At 56.3% G+C, this 21,863-nt stretch overlaps 1 protein-coding gene across 3 annotated transcripts; it reads left to right on the top strand.

Annotated features, from left to right (window-relative positions):
* The first annotated feature begins 7,016 nt into the window (after positions 1-7,016).
* CAPN10 (calpain 10) lies at positions 7,017-19,889 on the top strand. 3 transcript variants are annotated; one of them, XM_050751540.1, is made up of 12 exons: positions 7,017-7,681; positions 9,963-10,094; positions 11,314-11,510; positions 12,429-12,646; positions 14,700-14,841; positions 15,336-15,502; positions 15,785-16,065; positions 17,084-17,286; positions 17,462-17,723; positions 18,674-18,873; positions 19,136-19,181; positions 19,432-19,889. In XM_050751540.1, the coding sequence occupies exons 1-12, from the start codon at positions 7,541-7,543 to the stop codon at positions 19,459-19,461; spliced, it is 2,019 nt and encodes a 672-aa protein (XP_050607497.1). In that variant the 5' UTR covers positions 7,017-7,540; the 3' UTR covers positions 19,462-19,889. The 3 variants fall into 3 exon arrangements, with proteins under 3 accessions (XP_050607497.1, XP_050607498.1, XP_050607499.1); XM_050751541.1 differs by lacking the exons at positions 19,136-19,181; positions 19,432-19,889 and having other exon boundaries at positions 17,631-17,723; positions 18,674-18,867; XM_050751542.1 differs by lacking the exons at positions 17,084-17,286; positions 17,462-17,723; positions 18,674-18,873; positions 19,136-19,181; positions 19,432-19,889 and adding an exon at positions 16,700-16,806.
* The last annotated feature ends 1,974 nt before the right edge of the window (positions 19,890-21,863 follow it).

The raw sequence follows: 21,863 nt of genomic DNA, 5'->3' as shown, positions 1-21,863 counted from the left end.
GGCCGGACCTCCTGGGCCTGAGTGGCCTCTGGATGTCACAGGGAGGCCATGTGTCACCTTCACTCTGGGCCTTCACCTTTGTGGCTTAAGCCAAATCCCAGCCTCAAGTGGTGATCCTGTCCCAAGATGGGTACCAGGTGACAGGCATGTTTGGTTTTGGAGAATTGAGATTTCCATTTTCCCAGGCGATAGGTGTTGCTGCTTTTCAGAGTCCCCAAGGATGTGGTGCCACCATCTCAGTGCCACACACACCTGGCCAACATGCCGTGGCCCAGAAGCAGCACGCCTCTTCTCTCAACCCACTGGCCAGGCCCAGTCACAGCTCCACTCCACACGTGGCAGCCAGGAAGTGGGGAGGGCAGGACGTGTTGGGCAAATAACCCTGACACTATCACCATCCAGTCCCCAGCCACCAAATGTCCCACTCACCCTCTTCCCTGTTCTGGATGTCCCGCCCCTCCCCAGGGCAGACGAATCCCCCTCCAGTGGCGGTAGCAACTCCAGTCTAGGGTCTGGGGCCGTCTCTGCATGGGTTGCTTCACGTACCTTCTTCACATCAGGGCTGGGGGAGGCGCCACCCCATCCAAAGACCTAAGAGCTAGAAGACCGTCACTGCCCCTCACACCCAGGGATAGGACGACTGCAGTAACCCCTGTGAAAGTGGGTGTGGAGGGCACCTGGCAGTCCCTGCTCCATGGCCATCTGAAGTCTTGCCAGGCAGGCACAGCCAGGGCCCCTGTCTGGGAGTGGACACCCCACTCCCCCAAGTCGTGCTCTCTGTGGCCTGGGGTTCCAGCCTCGTGAGGACCCCTTTCCTGTTTCCTTGGCCACGCTTGATGGTGTCCTCAAAGGAGCCCTCCTCAGTGGCAGAACTGCTTTCTCAGCCTCTTCCCCGCCAAGGTTCTTTTCAAGTCCCAGTAGTCACAAACTTTCATCCGGGGCTCTTCTTTCTTTTGCAATTCAACTCGAAATGACTCTGTGGTCTGCAGGTGACTCCATTCCAGGTGCCTACAGCCACGCCCACAGCGCCACCTCCGGACACTGCTGAGCTGCGCACCTCTGCCTGACACCTGCCTTTGGGAAACTCAGCAGCAGTGCCCAGCATCATAACCTGGGGCGTAGGAGGGCATCTGGATCCAGGATGGCACCCTCGCCACAATCTGTCCTGGCTCTGTACCTGCCCGTGGGGTGCACAGGAGGGCTCTTTCAGCCTCAAGTCCTTGCGTTCCTGGCCTTCGTTCCTTTTCCTCCCAGCTTGCAGGTGCAGATTTTTTTTTTTTAGCTCATCGCTTCCTTGTAGTCCCTTGTCAAATGCAGCCTCTGGCCAATATTCAGGCCAGGGTTGTTTCCCAGCCTCTCCACTAGACATGCACACTTAGCTCACGATCTGCCTTATGAGTCATCACCGTTGAGCTTTACCAAATGTTTTGCCCCACCTAACAGCTTGCCAACATTCCAAATCCTGGCAGGTCACATGTTTTGTTAGCACAGCATCCCTCTTCTAGCAGCCAGCTTCTCTATTAGGCCAAGTTATGTTCCAGCTAGACAACTATGAGGCACAGACGTCTCACCCAACAAAGCTTTCTCATGCTGCAGGCCCACCTCAGGCTGGCAGGGGAAGGGTGGATTCTCTTCAATGTGACCACTCTGGGACCTATACTGATGGGATAGAGATTGCAAATGTTTCCAGGCACCTTGCCAGGGATAAGAGAGCTGTTGAGGGGCTCACACTTGGCAGTGGAAGTTCTGAAGGGCCTACAACCACAGGGGCTGCAACCCCACCACATGCACAAAAGTGGGGATAGATGGCAAACAGCACTAATGACAATGACAGAGCTGAGGCCAGAATGTGAGAGAGATCTGCATTTTGGGGATTAGGGCCTAGCCAGGCAGGTAGGAGGAGATGATGTTCAAAAAGGGAAAAGAAGCTTGATGAAAGATTGGTTTCTATAGAGACAGATTAGAGAACTGAAGCCTGAGGCTGCAGTGAGGGAGACCAATGCAAATTCCTAGGCCCTGGAGGTCCAAATACGGTTTTCTAAGTCCCTCAGGCCATGACCTATTCAGTCCAGACTTGTCTCCCAGAGTGTTTCTCTGCCATCCCTACTCTAACTAGGACTTATTGGTGGTGCTTCTCTCCTGAGGCCAGATGCTTTGCATAGAACACTAGGGAACTTCAGGTATAAAGGTAAGGCACAATTGAGAATCACCTGCCCAGGACAGCAACACAGTGTGAAGGAAAACAGGCCACTCAACCCAAACCTGAGGAGACAGAGGCAACAGAAAAATCAGAAAAGGACTTTAGAACACATATAATCAAAATCTCAGACCTAAAGGGGACTTTTGAAATAAACTATAACATAGGAAGAGGCACTTGTGAAACAAGAACAGGTAGTTTATAAAAAAGAACCAGCCAGAGACCCTGGAAATTTTTTTAAAAGCAATTATTAAAAAATGAAAACTCAGTGGAACAGTGCTGTGGTTTGAATGTTCCCTCCAAAATTCATGTTGAAATTTAATTGCCATTGTGATGGTATTAAGAGGTGGAACCATTAAGTGATTAGGCCATGAGGTCTCTGCCTTCATGAATGGATTAATGTCATTATCAGAGTGGGTTCATTATCATGAGCATGTGTTGGAAAAATGAGTTTAGCTGTCTCTTGCTTATGTGTCCTCTTGCTCTTTCATCTTCCCCCATGGAATGGTGTGGCAAGAAGGCCTTTACCAGATGCCAGCCCCTCGACCTTGGACTTCCCAGCCTCCAGAACTGTAAGAAATAAATTTATTTTCATTATAAATTACCCAGTCTGTGGTATTGTTATAGCAACAGAAAATGAACTTGGGGATATTAGGTCGTGGAGAGTAAAAAAAAAAAAAAAAAAAAAATTCCAAACAATCAAGGCATCCTCATTCTCAACATGGCCTGCATTCTACCCTCCAGGGGTCCCCTCCATGGCCCTTCATCTCCCCCAACCCCGCAACTCAGCCTCATTTCTTTAGCCATTTTCTCCCCCACATCTCTCTTCCCTTCCCATCAGACCTTTGCACCCTGCAAGCTAAGCCACCTCAGGTAGCCATGCCCTCAGGGCTCTAACCCAAGCACCCACCACGGTGTTTTCCCCAACAAAGACTGTCCTTTTACTAAAAGGAATCTGATGTCAGCTGTTAGTCTCCCCCCTCCCCCATCTCTCCGAAAAATCACCTGGTCAGACAGAAGCCCAAGAGCAGGGACATGCCAGTTAAAGGTAGAGCTTGGCAAGGGTGTCCACGGAGTTGCCAGGCCCAGCATAGATCTAAGGGGCTTTTAACAGGCACAGGCAGAGTGTTAAGGAGATCACTCCCACCTACCCACCCATCCAGCCAGGCCCAAATAAACCTCTCCTTGTTCCAAATGAATGAGCAAACAGAAAAATTCCAGTGTGGAGGGAACACAACACCCACAATGCAGAAAATAGCCCACATCTGAAATATGCTCATCTCAGATAACCAGTCAACTGTGGAAATTATCTGCATAATCCTCGTAATAAAATTGAAGAACACAAAACCACTTCATACCAATAGTTCGGGAAAAAATTCCTATAAGGAGCATGTACCCTATTTATTTATTCCCACTCTGTTTTGTTTACTAAGCATGTATTATACTTATGAGAAAAAAAGCTCAATCTAAAATATTGCCAACAAAGAATCCATTCCTCATGTTGCAGTGAATGAAGCGGGCTGAGGTCAGCCTGGTTTTATGCTGGCTGCCCCAACTCTAAGGAGTTGATGTGTCTTACTGTTAACAGTGGAGGATGTCCAGGTTCTTGGCGTTTTGAATAAAGAATTGGACAAAACACACAAAGAGAGCAAAGAAGGAATGAAGGGATTTATTGAAAATGAAAGTACACTCCACAGTGTGGGAGTGGGCCTGAGCATAGGCACACAAAAGCCCTGTTATAGAATTTTTGGGAGTTTAAATACCCTCTAGATGATTCCATTGGTTACTTGGGGTATGCACTATGTAGATGGAGATGATGAAGTTACAAAGTCACTGGCCTACGCCCTATGGAGAAGATATTTCCTGTCATAACTGAAGTGTGAATCGGCCTATGTTCCCTGCACCCAGACCCTATTTTCCTGCCTCCTACCTACAGCTGTGTGGTCCTGAGCTGTCACCTCTTCCCTTTGAAGCTCAGGTTCCTCATCAGTAAAATGAGGCAGGAATACCTACTGCTGAGATGTGTGACCACACAAACGCAGTGTCTCAACATGTTGTACATGTGTTTTGGCCCTTTGAGTCCTTGAGGACTGTCCCAGGTGGAACCCTCTTCACTTTTCTTGGAGAACTGACCATGGGTTGCAGCAAAGACTAAAATGGTTCCTGTTTCAGCCCTGCCTGGGAAGATTCAGCTGGAACCTTTAGGCTAGGAAAAGGGAGTAGGACCCTACCCCCACTGTACCGGACCTGAGACAAATCCACAGAAGAGCAATCCTTTCTAACTCTGGGCAGTATATGGACAAGATACTAATTTTTAATCTCTGCATCTCCATGAGAACGCAATGACCAGCACAGTGAAGTGCCCAATTACTGCCCCCTGAACAAATGGAGATGTCAAGTTCAGAAAAGATCCTGGCTGAGGAAGACAGGGAACATTCCCTTGAAAAACAAGGGCAGTCATCCAGACAGAACAAGAGGAGTGGCAGGATGAGAGGAGGCAGACAGGGCTGATTCTATAGGGCTCCTCCTCAACACCCATGAACCTGAGAAATAAGTGGTCAGATGTATTTCAGTCCACTGGCCAGCCGTGGGGTCATGGTGGGAACCAGTCCCACCTGAAGGACTCTCATCTTCCTACAATCCTCAAATACTGAGGCATGGGGATGCTGTTCCCTCCTTGAAGTGAGGGCCCCGAGGCTCTCGTACTTTACAATACTTCAGACCAAGAGCCTGCAGTTGAGGCCGCCAGGATCACGAACCAGCTGCCCCCCAAACCCCTTCTTATCTCACCAACCCAAGCTGCTTACAGCCCCTCCAGATATCCCGGGGGGGAATGTCGTTCTTCATGGCTGATGGAACATCTCTGCACCCTGGGGTAGTGGATGGGACCACAGGGCATATGCAGTGTCTTAGTCTGTTTCACGCTGTTATACCTGAGGTTGGGTAATTTATTTTTTAAAAAAAGCAAAACAGGTTTAATTGGCTCAAAATTCTGGTGGAAATTTCAAGATTGGGCCGCTGCACCTGGTGAGGGCCTCACGCTCCTTCAACTCCTGGCACCAAGTGGAAGGGAGCGGGGGCACACACAGAGATTATGTGGCAATATGGCGAGACAGGAAGCAAGAGACAAGCCCAGGAAGCCTGACTCTCTAACCAGCTCTCATGGGAACTCACCCCTCCACACAGGGTACTAACCTATCCATGAGGGATCCACCCCTATTACCCAAACTCCTCCTACTAGGCACCACCTCCCAACACTGCCACATTGGGGACCAAATTTCAATACCAGTTTGGGCAGGGGCAGACCATATGCAAATCACAGCATAGGGTAATGGTGGGGGCAGGTTGACACAGGGCTGCTGCCTACCCAGCACCAGCTGTCTCTTGGCCCCTTCCAGATCCTGGGAATCTGGCTACCGGCATGGGCCCAGCCTTGGACACAGATGTGGCCACAGAAAGCTGTTAGCTCTCCAGATCTGATCGGCCTGGGAGAGTGGCACAACAAAAGGCTCCCAAAGGAAAGTCAAGATCCTCGGCCAGCCTCAGCTCTGCTACCCACCCACATGTGCCCAGGACAGGGAAGATATGTTTCTTACTCCTCCAGGACCACTAGGTGAAGCAGAGACCAGGCTCTTCTTGAGTCCTCTCGGCTGTGGTGCAACCACCAGCCTAGCAAGGAATCAGAAACATCTTCTGCAAGAGTCAGCACCATAGCGGGTGCTGAATAGGCAATGAAGCATCCCATAGGTGCTGGGCTATGTGGTCACTCCCTTTTCCAGACCAAGGCAAGGAGATAAGCACTCTGGGCCCCTAATCAGGGGCCCGGGGCCAGGTGGGATGAAAACAGCAGTGTCCTACAACCTTAACTGCTACTCACGCAGGCCCCACCTGGCCTCTCAGAGGGAGGAACCTGGGACTCCTGAACCCGATTCAGTTTCTCCTTCAACAGCAGGGACTTTTCACTCCTGACTGCAGAAAAACAGCTTCAATGTGACCTTCCTTCGTAGCCCGAGGCTGGGTAAAACGGCCTGAGGCGGCAAAATCCGAAAAGCTCTATTGGGTGGCAAACTGCCGTCACTAGAAGAGTTGAGGCCCCCTTCTCCTCCCCTGCCTGGCCGCCTTCATTCCTGGGAATGGAACAGGTTCTTGCGGCAAGGGTGAATCCTCGAGCAGGTCCCAGGATCACTATCCTCACCTCCCCGCGGCACTAAGTGGCTATAGTTGTAAATGTGCGTCCACAGGGTCACTGTCCAGCAACCAGGACCAGGTGCCTGGCCATCTGGGGATTGGAAAAAGCTCAGCGGGATGCTCTGGCCGCCTCCCCTGACCCCAGTTAAGATGTAGAGCGTTCGAACTAAAATGCCTAGAAACAAAGCTCAGGCCCGGGAAGGTCCAACCATTGCGACGCCGCTCCCTCAAGCTCTTCCCTCGGAGCCGTCTCATTTCCCAAAACTCCCAAACACATCACAGAGAGAGGTGTTGGCCTAGGTGGTCACTCCCTTTTCCAGAACCACAGCAAGAAGTTGAGCCTGCTGGGCCCCTAACCAGAGCCCTGGGGCCTGGTGGGACGAAAAGCCCTATTAGGTAGCAAACAGCTGTCACTAGTGGGGTTGAGGCCCCCTTCTCCCCTGCCTGACGACAACGGCGGCAGGCACTCGACCGGCGTTGCACAGCTCGCTACTCGCCTTCCCTTGCGCAAACCGCGGTTCCTCCCAACTACCCGCGGCCACCGCCTCCGCAGCAGAGCGCCGGAAACAGAGACGCGTTTCGGAAGGGAGGTGCATGCTGGGAACGGCGCTGCATGCTGGGAGCTGTAGTCTGCGACGCAACTCGGCCGAAGTGCCTCCCTGGTCCCTGAAGCTCCCAGAGCCCGCGTGTTCAGGCGGTCCTGACACCCCGGCCCGAGCCACACCTGCTGGAGGGCTAAACGCCTGCCGGCCCTCCGGGTATGAGCGGAGGCCGGGACAGCCCTGGGCTCCGCCGCCCCCGGAAGGAAAAACTACAGCGAGGGCAGCTGCCCAGCCTCGTAAGAGCAGAGCTCGGGAACCCCGCCCCCTGGGCCTCCGGTGTCCGTGGCGCTTTCCGTCGCCCGAATGCCATTGGGCCGGCCTGTCACGTGACCCGAGGCCCCGCGCCCGGTTGGCTGCCGCCTGGTTACCAATGGGAGACTAGCGGGCCGGCGTCCTGGCCTGGTCCAGCACCTGCGCCGCCCTCGGGTTTGGAGGGCTGGGCTGAGCTGGGAACGGGCGGGACGGGCCGGAGGCGGCGGCGGCGGACTCGCCTTCTCTCCGGGGCTGCGACCCCGAGGCTACCGGCTGCAGATGGGAGCCCGCGGAGCCGAGGATGCGGGCGGGCCGGGGCGCGACGCCGGCGAGGGAGCTGTTCCGGGACGCCGCCTTCCCCGCCGCGGACTCCTCGCTCTTCTGCGACTTGTCTACGCCGCTGGCCCAGTTTCGCGAGGACATCACGTGGAGGCGGCCCCAGGTGGGACCTTGCGGGGTGCGGTGGGCGCCGTTTCTGGTTTTCCGAGAACTCCGCTCCTCTCAGGGAGCGGGGCGGGGCGGGCGGGCAGGGTAGCTCCGAACGCAGGATCCGCTGTTGTTCTCCTCAGAAGCGGCCGCCCGGCCCCCTCTTTCTTACCTCCTTCCTACCCCCGCCCAGAACGAGCAGGACGCCGCGCTACCGCAGGGACACTAGACTAGGTCGTGGCCACCACCTGCGAGAGCTCCAATCCAGAAGGAGGCTCGGAGCTCAGCGAGAGGCGTTTTAACAGAGTCCCAAACCCAGCCCACCTGTTTGCTTCCGCCTTGAAGAGCGTTTGTGTCTGCTCCTCCCGGCAGAGAGGGCCGCTCATGCCCCTCTGAAGCGGCTGGGTCGAGCCCACAAAGCAAAGCGTGATAGAATTTCTGTTTTGGATTTTGTGCACCTGCCTTTCCAGTTGTAAACACTTAAAAATGGCAGCTGCAAGGGATGTCCTGGCCGAGTGCCGTGTTCATATTTTTAGAAGTGGTTTATCTGCTGAATAAGACTGCCCAGCGAGCAACCTTGCCCTAAGAGGATACAGTCTTAGCGGAGACAACTAATGGCCACCAGTCTTCGAACAGAACTGGAACTTCTGAGATCTGGTGACTGAGATGGTTTTGACAGGCCCCCTGGTTTCCTTGGACAACACTGAAGGGCCTGAGAGGAGGCAAGGGTCAGAGCATGTAGAGCCTTGTCGTTGTAATTTGGGTTTTATTTTGTTAAAAGATTGATTTTAGGTGCAGCTGGAGGCCACTAGAGGGTTTTAGTAGAGGAGCGATTCTTTTGGATGTGTGTTTTTACGAACTCACTCTTGCTGCTGAGTGGGAAGTGGATTGTCGGGGCAAGAATGCAAGGGACCATTGCAGTGGTCCTGGAGAAAGATGAAGGGGCTCAGATTAGCCTGACGACCGTTAGGTTGTGGATTTGGAGTAGATTGGTTTGAGACGTACTTTGCAGTGGGAATTGAAAGGCCTCAGTGACTGATTGAAATTGAGGGTGAGGATAGTGGAGGAATCGGCATGTCTTCTAGGTTTCTGGCCTGAGCCAGTGGGTGGATGATGGTCCTGGGACAGAGCCTGGGGGGAACCTAGAGTCGGACTTTGCTCTCACGTGTTCAGGTGGAGCTGGCCTGGAGGCAGGTGGATACAGAGCAGGGAGATCTGCGCTAGAGATATTCATCTGGGAGGCGGACCATATTAGATGGTTTACGGTCCATAGCCTGGGAGAGTGTCTCGGGGGAGTATCAGTAAAGAAGAAGGAGACCTTGGGACTGAGCCTTGAGGAACCCTAACATTTCTTGGGGTCAGGCAGGTGCCCTGACAAACAGACTTGAGAAGCAGCAGGCAGTTAGGTAGAGGGTACCCGGGGGCATGCGGCCTCACGGAAGCTGAGTGGGGACTGCCTCGGGTAGCAGATGGCGTTCTGCTGCTCTGAATACTGCTGAGTAGTTGGGAAAGAGAGTTGGGACCAAGAGAAGCCCAATGGGTTTGATAACATAGAGGTGACAGCGACATTGATCGAGGCAGTTTAGGGACCATGATTGTCTCAGAAGCTAGAGGAGCCTGCGTGGAGAGTGAATGGGAAGCGGGCAGTGGGCATGGCAACTCTTTCAAGAAGGTTGTAATGAAGAGAAGCCTGAAAGAGAATATGAAGGAGGGATAATGTCTTAAACAACATGGGGGTGGGATTCTGCCTGGGGAGCTGGAAGGGAAGGAGTTGTGAGAGGAGCCCAGGCTCTGAGGGCAGGAGAGAGGGTCAGGTTCAGAAGCAGGAGGCAAGGTCGAAGCTCAGAGGGGTGGGCAAGGGCAGTGTGGATGTTTTGAGTAGATGAGGAGAAAGGGGAAGGTATATGATAGGAGATATGGTAAATGGAGCCTGCTAGAGAAACAGTAAGATTTCCAGCAGGATGGAGGATGCATTTGAGATTTACCAGCATGAGTGAAAAGTGAAACTTTTCTAAACCAACATTTAGCTGTTTTGAGAAGGAGCTGGGTAGAGTTTGGGATTTTTCCAATAAGGAAGGAAGACAGACAGGCACCCCAGAATTAAGCTGGACAGGGGGATTTGAAGCCAGGAGCTGAAGGACACCCACTGCAGGAAACCACCTTCCTGTCCGCTTTTGGGTAACACTGATGATCGGAAAAGCTCCACCCCAACCCCTGTCATCTAGAGCCTTGGGTTCTTAGTTTGAAGGACTCCCCAGCAAGCATGATCTAACTCTGGACAACTTTCTGTATTTCAGGAGATTTGTGCCATGCCCCGGTTGTTTCCAGATGACCCGCAGGAAGGACAGGTGAAGCAGGGGCTGCTGGGGGATTGCTGGTTCCTGTGTGCCTGTGCCGCCCTGCAGAAGAGCAGGCACCTCCTGGAACAGGTGTGGGGCCCCTTCTTCCTTGTGTTTGTCCTGGAGCCGGTTTCTCTTTGTGTTTCTCCTGCCTGCTGAGTACCAGGAGCCCTTGCGAAAGCTGAACCGTGCCGCAGGCGGATCTCTCGCTGTGTTGGGGGAAAGCAGGAACATTCCAAGGCAGAGACTGAGGACTGCACTCTGTCCCTCTGCTGCAGGAGGGGGTGCCTTGGCCTTGCCAGAGGGCTCCATTAGGGAGGTTCACCCTGCTGTGTGCTCTCGTGAGCCTTGGGCTCTCCATGGAGTCAGATCACCACATTTAGAATGAAGAGACAAATGTGCCAGCTCACAGGAGGACGGGGCTGGTTGGGGGACTCTGCCCCAGATCTCTCCTCAGCTAACTGACTGGTTTTCGTACAGGTTTTGAATATAAGTTTGCAAAAGGTTTCTGTGGGTAGACAGATACTCTGGGCAGAGAAGGCCTTCTCAGGTTTTCCTTCCCTGGAAGTGTTCATAGTTTTATGCTTGGCTTGTTGCTAAGCGTTGCCGATTAATGCAGCAGCATTGACAGTGTGACCTCATTCAGAGTTTCCCTCATGTCCCAAGCCCCATGGTAAGCATGTCACAGTCACTGGCTTTCAGTCTCACAGCCTTGCCAGCTTTGGCCTTTTTTGTTTTTAAATGAGAGTGCTAAAACCACTGCCATTGTGTTTCTGGCCATTAAGTGGCAGAGCCAGGACCGCACCAGGCTCCTAGTGCCCAGCCTGCACTCCCCTGATGCTGGGGGTCACAGTGCTTACTCCTGAAGGAGCCCTGCGGTGGACACAGTGGGTGCATCCAGCTGGCCCAGTGTTGGGGCGCCAGGCTCCCAGCAGCAGCGGGGGCTGCCGTTCCTGTGGTGATATGTTGCTTGCAGTCAGCTCAGTCAAGAACTGGGCCACTCATACCCTTGAAAGTCATATTTGTTTTGGCTTCAGGTCAGATGCTTTTAGTGTGGGCAGCAGAGCATGGCCTGGGATATGTGCGTCCCTTGTTGTAGTCCTCAAGTTTTGCAATGAGAGGTGTGTTAATTTCGTGTGTGGTGACCAAGCCCTGTGAAAGCGCCGACATCCAGGTGTGCGTAGAGTTCTCTGCAGACCGTGGTGCCTGTGGAGCGCTCAGCTGTGGCCACACCGCAGCCAGGACACTGGAGCAGCGCCGGGTGGTGCTTATGTTACGCTCGTCTTTTGCTTCTCCCTGTGCATGGCAGGTCATTCCTCCAGGACAGCCAAGCTGGGCCGACCAGGAGTACCAGGGCTCCTTCACCTGTCGCATTTGGCAGTTTGGACGCTGGGTGGAGGTGACCACAGATGACCGCCTGCCATGCCTCGCAGGGAGACTCTGTTTCTCCCGCTGCCAGAGGGAGGATGTGTTCTGGCTCCCCTTACTGGAAAAGGTCTACGCCAAGTGCGTGTGCTGGGGGCTGAGGGCCTGGCCTGGGGCAAGTCGGGGAGCTGCCACTACCATGGGCTGCCCTGGGAGTGTCTCTGCTCACTCTGGGCTGCAGAGCCCCCTTCTGTTCTGAGGGTCTGGCAGCTCGTTCTGTGGGTCAGGCTGACTGGCCAGGTGCAGAGATTCTTCTTTTGGGCCTGTGGTTTGCCCACTCCCATCTTTCCCTTCCCTTGTTCCAAAGCCCAGCGTGGAGTCGTCCTCCACAGAGAGCATGTGCACCGCCCTCCTTGGTTTCTCGGCCCCAGCAAGAAAGATGCTTCTTTATATTTGTTGTGGAATGGTTGGGACAGGCAGCCTCACTGTGTAGTCATTGGGAAGGAATGAGGCTACCCCGGCATACCAACACTTGTGTATCATGGTGCTGGCTCAGGGGACCAGGACCCTCACCATGAGTCGTAATTGAATAGCCTTCCCTCTTAGAATGCATTTATCATCTTGCCAAAGGCAACTGGACCAACAGGCAGGCAGGGAAGCTGGCGAACATGGGAAGGCTGGCCGGTGACATCAGTGCCCAGTGAGCCCTTCCATCCCAAGGGCTGGTTTAGGAAAAGCAGGGTTGGAGCTTGAGAGCCGAGGGATGTGGGCATCCATAGCTTCCACCCCTCCTGCCCTGCCCCTGTGCCCACACCGGAGGCTAGAGAGTTTCTATATGTGGGCAGAGGACTGCAGGGTGCTCACGCTTGCTGCAAAGTAAGACGTTTGAAGGTGAGGCTAAGCCTTGACTTGATAAGGATGAGGACAAAGGCAGAGGGGCGTAAAGAGGTGGGATTGAGGCAGTGGTTGGACGACTTGGGGTGCTACAGACCGTGGGAATCGGAAAGGAGGGCACGCTCAATGCCAGGGGCTCACTCCCGTGGTGATTGTGTCCCTTAGGGTCCATGGGTCCTACGAGCACCTGTGGGCAGGGCAGGTGGCGGATGCTCTGGTGGACCTGACTGGTGGCCTGGCAGAAAGATGGAGCCTGAAGGGCGTAGCGGGAAGCGGAGGCCAGCAGGACAGGCTGGGCCGCTGGGAGCACAGGACTTGTCGGCAGCTGCTCCGCCTGAAGGACCAGAGTCTCATCAGCTGCTCCGTGCTCAGCCCCAGAGCAGGTGAGGCACGTGGCCGGCACAGGAGGGCTGCAGTCGGCGTGCTCCTCATTGCCAGGCCTCAGGCACGCTGTAGCTTTTTATGTGACTGGCTACACAGCCCTTTCAGGACTAAGTGGGAAGAAATAAGCTTGTTCAGAAGGGTGGTGTCCTCGCTTTGTGACCTTCTCCTACTGTCCTCTTCCAGAGGGACGTGGCCCTTCTCTCCCCTGACCAGTACTTTCCGCTAGTGCAAGGCAGGAAGAAGTGGCACCGAGTCAAAGCCCACCGTCTGTGCCATCCTTGGCCCAGCTGGCAACCTGGCAAAATCAAAAGCTGTTTTTTATTTTAGTGATAGATATGTTCATTAAAAACAATTTGTTTCCAAAAAAAGAAGGGGGCCACGTGTGGTTGCTCACATCTGTAATCTCAAAACTTTGGGAGGCTGAGGTGGGAGTATCGCTGGAACCCAGGAGTTCGAGACCTGCCTGGGCAGCATAGCAAGATCTCATCTCTACAAAAAATGAAGAAAAAAATCACTCAGATAGAACCTCTTGTGACTTTTGAGTGCACTCTCAGTTTTCCATGAGCACATGTGGTTTACATGTTCCATTCCACACCACTTCTCACACTGCCACACACGCTGTCAAATGTTTGCCTCATGAGCGGGTTTGCCATAGTCTCTTAATCATTCCCCTGATGTTGGATATTAAGATCTTTCTGGGCCGGGCGCGGTGGCTCAAGCCTGTAATCCCAGCACTTTGGGAGGCCAAGACGGGCGAATCACGAGGTCAGGAGATTGAGACCATCCTGGCTAACATGGTGAAACCCCGTCTCTACTGAAAAATACAAAAAACTAGCCGGGCGAGGTGGTGGGCGCCTGTAGTCCCAGCTACTCGGGAGGCTGAGGCAGGAGAATGGCTTAAACCCAGGAGGCGGAGCTTGCAGTGAGCTGAGATCCGGCCACTGCACTCCAGTCTGGGTGACAGAGCGAGACTCCGTCTCAAAAAAAAAAAAAAAAAGCTCTTTCTGGTTTTATATAATTCTAAATAGCATCAATGAACATTTTTATAACTTTTTTCATACTTAGGATTATTTTTAAAATATTGGTTAAATAATATGAATATCACAATAAACTGAAACAGATTGTCGTAGGCCTTGGTCTGGTCCCCTATAAGCAGACCCTGAGATGGGGTTCAGGAGCACGTTGAGAGGTTCAGAGAACCTGGAGGGCGTGCACTCCCCACTAGCCCCACGGGGGTGCCAGGAAGGACGCTGGCCTCAGAGCCTCCCAACTGGGAGCGAGGGCCCTGGTCTTGTGGGTATCAGCTCAGGGAGCTGTTGGTTTTGGGCTGCTCTAGGGTGGGATAGGGCTAAGTCCTAGCACTTCAGACTTTAGAGAAAGCCCCCAGGCAGAGAGAGATGGCAGCTGGCACTGACTGGAGGTGCATTGGAGCCTGCTGAGGTGGCAAAGGGCTGCAGCATGGGTGAGACTGAAGTCCTTCCAGGAGACCCTCCTCTCTAGACCATTGCCCCGCCACAGATGTGGTGCCCCTCTCTGTTTGGCTCTTTCTTTTCTATGCCCGTCTGTCTCAAGGTCTCTGGCCAGGTGGAGCTGTTGCCCCCCTGGGCCTCCCTGCCTCCAGTGGGCTTCTAGCCAAGGCACTATGTGAATGTCCCACCTCCGGCAGGCTTTGCCAAGAGAAACACTCTAGGTTCTTGGCAGTTGCAGATGCATCTGTGCGTTATGTTTGAGAACTGGTGCTGTGCCAGGCGTCGTGCACTGATGGGTATGGGCGATGACTGAGGCCTAGAGAAGGGGATGACTTACCCAGCACCGGACCCGAATGGCAGCCAAGTCAGGTCCCATGTGCTTGCTCCTGGAGATGCTCCTGAGCTGACGGGCCACAGCTGCTAAGAAAGGAGCTCCCGTGGTCCATGGGGATCTGGGGTCTCCCATGTAGCCGTAGTCGGGTGGGCTGGAGCATCTCCAGAGGAGACAGAGGCCCGTGTGTCCTTGTCAGTTTGGGACTCCATGGTGCCCTTCGTGCCCGTGCCCGAGCCATTCCTCACGCAGGTGCTCGGGAGCTGGGGGAGTTCCATGCCTTCATTGTCTCGGACCTGCGGGAGCTGCAGGATCAGGCGGGCCAGAGCATCCTGCTGCTGCGGATCCAGAACCCCTGGGGCCGGCGGTGCTGGCAGGGGCTCTGGAGAGAGGGGTGAGTGCTGGGGCCTGGACCATGCTGCTGTCGGGAGGGGGGCCCAGTACCAATCTGGCCTGTGTCCTGGTCACCTTCAGCTGTCAGGACCGTACTTGGCTATCTCCACCAAGGCCCCTGAGCCCCTGCTCTTGTGACACCATGCTTGTCTTGGCTCCAGACAATCCTTTTGAGGCCTGGGACCAAGGTGGCCCTTGGACCTGGGGTTTCAATAGGGCAGACATCATCACGGGCTCAGGCAGCAGTCCTGGGAAGACACGTCCAGAGACGTGAAGCTCCTCTGGGAAAAGAGGCTCCCGTGGGTGGCCGCTGCCCGGAAGGCCCTGTGCTGCAGAGCTGCTTCAGGTGTGGGAGGGGCCGCAGAGCTGGGGCGCGGGGGCGCTGGCAGGAACTCAGGGCTCTCTGGGTCCCCTCCAGGTTTCCCCCCAGCCTGCTGGCCAGCTGACGCCACCAGTTCTCGGGAGGGGCTTCTGCTGAGATGAGGTTTCTTCCAGGGGTGAAGGGTGGAGCCAGGTAGATGCAGCGGTAACGTCTGAGCTCCTGTCCCAGCTCCAGGAAGGGGAGTTCTGGGTGGAGGAGGAAGAGTTCCTCAGGGAGTTTGACGAGATCACCATTGGCTACCCAATCACGGAGGCCGGCCACCTGCAGAGCCTCTACACAGGTAGTGCCCCGAGGGGCCGTGCTGGGCATGTGCTCTGCCTGCCCAAGTGAGGAGGCTGGGCAGGTGCCCGGGTTCCCCCTGCCCATTCCTGGTTTGCTGCTTTCAAGTGTGGAGAGATGATTCTGTCCCAGGAGCCGGGAGGAGAGTGGGCTCGTGGGAGGGGCTGGCTCTGTCTGTGGCCGTAGCTGCTGCTTAGACGCTGCCAGGGTTCATGAGGCCACCGCGGCGGGAGGCCAGTGAGGAGCCATGTCCCACAGCTGATGCCTGGTGTTTTCTCACTAGAGAAGCTGCTCTGCCACACTCGGGCGCTGCCTGGGGCCTGGGTCAAGGGGCAGTCAGCAGGAGGCTGCCGGAACAACAGCGGCTTTCCCAGCAACCCCAAATTCTGGCTGCGGGTCTCAGAACCGAGTGAGGTGTACGTTGCCGTCCTGCAGAGATCAAGGCTGCGTGCAGTGGACTGGGCAGGCCGGGCCCGGGCACTGGTGGGTGACAGTCATACTTCGTGGAGCCCAGCGAGCATCCCAGGCAAGCACTACCAGGCTGTGGGCCTGCACCTCTGGAAGGTAACTCAGCCCCGCCTGGCTCACGCTCGCTTGGGCAGGTGGTGTGGAGGCCAATGGAGGTCTTAGTCCTAGGACTGGCTCTGCCGGGACACGTGTAACTCTGCCACCGGCCCCAACAGTCTCCCCTCTCCTTGTCTTGTCGCACGGGGTTGACATCTGCTGGTGCTCCCAGACCTGGCTCTGACCTGAGACTGCAGGTCTGGGCGTCTTTCTGCCTTGCCGTGTGCCTCATTGGCCAAAGGAAAGCAACAGAGTCTGCAGCCAGGGCAGGACCCGCAGGAGGGGCTTGGGCCTGGGGACTCCTGGCAGCGCTATGCCTTTCTGAGGCAAGGAGGTAGAGCCAACGGCTGAGGACCTGTCAGGGCCAGTCTCAGCTCTGCAGCTTGCTGTGTGACCTGGCACACATCCTCTCCCTGCCTCCCTGTCTCTCCCCCTGCAAGACAGGGTCCTGACATGGATCTCATGGGATTGCTCTGAGGCCCAGGCAGTCCCAGGCCCAACCACTGGTTCACAAAATATGCTGTTTCCTGGAAGAACAGATGGGGGCGCCTGGAAGCAAAGGGCCTGAGTGTGGGTCGAGAATATGCCAGCTGCTTGCTTAGGGGCTGGATTGTCATCTTGTGCGTCTTGACAGGGCGTGACACTTGGCACTACACTGTTCCCTGTTCCTTCATGGATGTGGCCCACATGATGTTCCTTTCCTCTTGCAAAAGAAGTTGCTGGAAGGCCCACTGTCCAGCAGCCCCAGGTTGCCTGGACCACGGTGCCTCTGTGGGCCCAGCTACAAGGGAGGACTTGCAGGCTTGTGTCTGGGACAGATACTGGCCCCAGGGCCAAGTGAAGCCCGGGATTGGTGGGCATCTCTAGTTGGCCCCTGAGAGAGGGTGGAGGGTGCTGACAGGCCTTGCGCTTTCGTCTGTTAACTCCAGAGGCCGTTGTGCTTGGAGCAGGGAGGCCAAGGCCAGGGCACCTGACGCCGGCCTCTCCTCTGCACTGAGCCTCCTGCCTGTGCTCACAGGTGGAGAAGCGGCGGGTCAATCTGCCCAGGGTCCTTTCCACGCCCCCCGTGGCTGGCACTGCGTGCCACGCATACGACCGGGAGGTCCACCTGCGTTGCGAGCTCTCACCGGGCTACTACCTGGCTGTCCCCAGCACCTTCCTGAAGGACGCGCCAGGGGAGTTCCTGCTCCGAGTCTTCTCTACCGGGCGAGTCTCCCTTAGGTGAGAGGAACCGTGCAGTGCTGCTGGCTCTCCGAGCCACAGCCTCTGGAGGACCACAGGCCTTTCCGAGGCAGGATTTGGGCACTTCCCCTCTGTGGTTGGCAGGTATCCATGTGGGGACTGAGGCCGCCGGGAACCTGCTGCCAGCGCCCTCCCATGTTTGTCTTCTTGGCAGCGCCATCAGGGCAGTGGCCAAGAACGCCAGCCCCGGAGCAGCCCTGCCTGCGGGGGAGTGGGGGACCGTGCAGCTGCGGGGCTCCTGGAGAGCCGGCCAGACGGCGGGGGGCAGCAGGAACTTTGCCTCGTACCCCACCAACCCCTGCTTCCCCTTCTCGGTCCCCGAGGGCCCTGGCCCCCGCTGCGTCCGCATCACTCTGCATCAGCACTGCCAGCCCAGGGACACCGAGTTCCACCCCATCGGCTTCCATATCTTCCAGGCAAGCTCCTTGCCCCAGGGAGGGAGGGAGAGTAGAAGGGGCCTTCAGAGAATTTGCATCTTGGCCTCCACTGTCTCAACAGAGGGCTCTGGGCTCAGTCACTTGGGCACACAGGCCCGGCTCCCCCTGCTCTTCGAGGCGCTGCCTGGAACCCGCACGGGCCCTCTCCCGTCTCCATCCTCACAGAGGCGAGGCTGAAGATGGCGTCTGGAAGGGCCGGGGGCCTGGGAGGTGGGCAGGGCTGACCCAGGCAGGGCAGGTTTCTGGAGGGGGTGGTGAGTGGGGAGGAGGGGAGAAGTTTGGAGGGGACAGGAGGCCGAGGTTGAGACTGGCGGAGGTGGGTCGAGCCCTGGCTTAGGGACGCAGGAGGCCGATGGACTCAGGAGTGAGAGGAGGGGAGGCCCAGGCTGGCTGGCCACAGCAGCGTCTCGGGTGTGAGGAAGTCCACAGTCACTGGGCTCAGCCTGTGGCCACTTGTCTACTTACCCTGACTCAGAACAACTGTGTCCCGAGGTTCATTCTCTGCAGACATGTGTCCCCTGGAATGCAGGGGCCCTGATGAGGAAGGCACTGCGACCCTTGGTTCACAGTGTGCTGCCTGGGGACCGTCGGAGCCTCGCTGTTTGCCCTGGGCTGCCGGCTCAGGTCCCCTAGAGCTCTGAGGAAAACACATGCCAGGGCCAGTGGGAGCCCTTGGGGCGGGCTGGGCAGTCACAGGTGTTAAAGCCCCTGGTGGTGCGATGGGCCTCCAGGCCGGGGCCCCACTGCCGGCACCTTCCGGCAAGGGCGGCCAGGCCTTGGTGAGGAGGTGAGTCCAGTGTCCAGGCCTGGCCGCCCCTCCTTGGAGAAGGGGCTGTGTGTAACTCAAGAGGGCATCCAAGCAGATGGCCCTGGGCTGCATCCCCTACCCCAAGGCTGGCTCCCTCAGTCTGAGCCCACGCTTCCCCCAGGTCCCAGAGGGTGGCAGGAGCCAGGACGCGCCCCCACTGCTGCTGCAGGAGCCGCTGCTGAGCTGCGTGCCGCATCGCTATGCCCAGGAGGTGAGCCAGCTCTGCCTCCTGCCTCCAGGCACCTACAGGGTCGTGCCCTCCACCTACCTGCCAGACACAGAGGGGGCCTTCACTGTGACCATCGCAACCAGGATTGACAGGTGGGGCTCTGGGACTTGGGGGTGGCCAGCTGGAAGCTGAGGTCCTGGAGTCTTAGTGCATGCCCGTCCCCCCACGTCTTTCCTGCCCACCCCTCACCCTCAAGCTTCTACCTATCCTGGCGGACCAGGGCTGTCCTGCCTGCCTGGGGACCCTTCCTTGCTGGTCTGAGCCTGGGAGGAGAGTCTGGTGGAAGGTGGGCCAGGAGCACGCAGCTCCTCGTGTGACAAGGTCTGGGAGCGGTGACCTGGTGTCTCTCCACAGGCCATCCATTCACAGCCAGGAGATGCTGGGCCAGTTCCTCCAGGAGGTGTGTATGCAGCCCCGCCAGCTCGGCTCACCTGCCTGGGGCTGCCTGGTGGCCTAGGGTCTACCTGCAGCCTCAGGCAGGTGGCTTCTCTCTGGGACGTGAGGTGCCCTTGACTTCCTGTGAGAGCCCCGGGCGGTGCTTTGAAGGAAAGGGGGAGCTGAGGCTGCGTCCCATTCCCTGGCTGCACTCGGGGTGGGATGTGAGAAGGGGCGAGTGCCACCACTACCTGGGCCCCCGTCTGTCCTTGCAGGTCTCCGTCATGGCAGTGATGAAAACCTAACAGGGAGGCTCCCTATGCCAGCTCAGGTGACTGGAACTCAAGGGCCTGACAGGTTCCCAGCAACTGGGCCGGCCAGCCTTGCCCTGTGAGGGCTGGTCCTGAGTCTTGGCCTGCCTCCCAGCCCTGCCAGGGGGCTGCTGCCTAAGAGTCCACGGGAAGCCTCCATCATGAGAGACTCAGCCCTGGGGGCAAGCAGGTGCTGCAGAGGAAGGGCGGGAAGCTTGGCGGCTTCTGTCGCGCCTCTGAGACGGCAGAGACCCCAGGATCCCAGAGCTTCCCAGGATCCCTCCCAGATCCTCCTCTGCTGACTCCACACGGAAGCCTCACACCCACAGGGTAGGGCAGCAGATCTTCTTTATACCTATGTATTGTTTGCATCACTTTTAGGATGTAACTTTATAAATAAACATGAACGCTGAGGATTCGCAGATCCGTCTTCCTCCAAGGAGCTCCAGGCTGTGCCCGCTCTTGCTGAGCAGGCTGTGGGGAGGGCTGGGGGCCTGCCGAGGTGGTGAGGATGAAGATGGCCTTTGGAGGGGCTGGGGGCCTGGCGAGGTGGGCAGAGCCAACCCAGGCAGGGCAGGTTGCAGGATGAGATGGTAAGTGGGGAGGAGGGGAGAAGTTTGGAGGGGCGGGCACAGGGCATGCCCCAGGTCAGGGGGCTGAGGGCTGAGGTTGAGGCTGGCTGGGGCAGGTCAAGACTTGGCCTTGGGGGACTGATAGACTGGGGAGTGAGGGGTGGGGAGGGCCAGCGAAGGCACTGCTAAGGCTGTGGTGAAGAAGGACGTCTCGGAAATGGGTGTTAGAATGGGAGCTGCTGCAGAGGGAGGCACCCTAGGTTCGTGTGGACAGAGAGCCTTGGATCTGGACGGCTCCTCTGCCTTCAGCTGGAGTTCACCTGCACAGTGTCCTAGGATTACTTGTTTCTCCAGGCCTCTCTCCTTCATCCCTCACACCAAATGCTGCAATGAGAGCTATAGTGTCACTGAACGGTGCAGAGGTCAGTTCCAGACATGGCTGGGGAGGGCTGTCACTAAGCCCTTTTGTTTTAGAGACAGGGTGTTGCTCTGTTGCTCAGGCTGGAGTGCAGTGGTGTGATCATAGCTCACTGCAGCCTCAACCTCCTGGGCTCAGGGATCCTCCCTCTTCAGCCTCCCAGCTGGCTAGGAAAGCAGGTGCGCTGCTAAGCCTGGTTAGCTTTTGAATTCTTAAATCCTCCTTCAGCCTCCCAGGTGGCTAGGGAAGCAGGCGCGGTGCCAAGCCTGGTTAGCTTTTGAATTATTGAATACTTAGGGGTCTTGATATATGGCTGCCTAGGCTGGCCTCAGCGATCCTCCTGCCTTGGCCTCCCAAAGCACTAAGATTGCAGCAATGAGCCACCAGCCCCACCACTAATCCCTTTTAAATTCCATTCGCTTCCTGAGTCCCTTCGTGCCTGGGGAGACCCCATGTATTGGTCCTTTTTCACATTGCTATAAACAACTATCTGAGACTGGTAATTTATAAAGAAAAGAGGTTTAATTGCCTCAGTTCCAAAGACTGTACAGGAAGCATGGCTGGGGAGGCCTTAGGAAACTTAGAATCATGGCGAAGGGGAAGCAGGCAGTCTGCAGGAGGAGGAAGAGAGTGAAGGGGAGGTGCTGTGCACTTTTAAACAACCAGATCTCAGGAGAACTCACTGTGACGGAAACAGCAAGGGGGATGTTTGCCGCCATGATCCAGTCATCTCCCACCAGGTCCCTCCAACACTGGGGATTATATATAATTCGACATGACATTTGGGCAGGGACACAACTCCAAACCATAGCACCCAGTGAGCCTGATTTGGGCCTTGCTGCCCGATCACGACCATCTCTGGAGTCCTGGTGTCTGTGTTCCCACTGGGACCTGTGCCGCTGTTCCCCTCTCCATACCCTAGCCATGCCAAGTCACCCTCCCCACTCACCCACAGGAAGCTGCCCTGGCCCTGGCCCCTTAGCCCCTCTGCTTGCTGGTTCAGTGGCCCACAGCAGCAGTGGCTGTGGCAGCTGGGTTCTCAGCATCTTCAGACATGGATTCCTGAGCAGCAGGATTGGGCTCTGTCTCCCTGTGTGCAGAGCCTGCCACAGATCTCCCTTATCCACTGGCTTATGTGCTGACTTCGGGTGAAGCCAGTGGTGCTGCCTATTAGGGTGCAGGAACTTGGGGCAAACAGTGAGGGGCTAGTCACCAAAGAAATACCCTGCAGGACAGTGTGCAAGCCAGAGGCTCGAGCTGGGTCAGAGCTGCCCTAGATCCCTGGGTTTGTGGGCAGGCAGGTCCTGTGCAGGGTGCCTGAGGGTGCAGGTTGAGGTGGGACAGGTGGGGTCGAGGTATTTCTCAGGGACAGTGCCTATGAAGGGAAGACAGTTGCAGGGGTTGTG

The sequence above is a fragment of the Macaca thibetana genome, chromosome 12 (genome assembly GCF_024542745.1).
Source record: "Macaca thibetana thibetana isolate TM-01 chromosome 12, ASM2454274v1, whole genome shotgun sequence".
In the NCBI taxonomy this organism is placed as follows: domain Eukaryota; kingdom Metazoa; phylum Chordata; class Mammalia; order Primates; family Cercopithecidae; genus Macaca; species Macaca thibetana.
The sequence above is the reverse complement of the archived record's forward strand: the minus strand, read 5'-3'. Positions and strand labels throughout refer to the sequence as shown.

Coding starts and splice junctions, on each gene's coding strand:
- CAPN10 (XM_050751540.1), top strand. CDS start 7,541: ATGCGGGCGGGCCGGGGCGCGACGCCGGCGAGGGAGCTGTTCCGGGAC. Junction 10,095..11,313: donor GCAGGCACCTCCTGGAACAG/GTGTGGGGCCCC, acceptor TGTGCATGGCAG/GTCATTCCTCCAGGACAGCC. Junction 15,503..15,784: donor CCTGCAGAGCCTCTACACAG/GTAGTGCCCCGA, acceptor TTTTCTCACTAG/AGAAGCTGCTCTGCCACACT.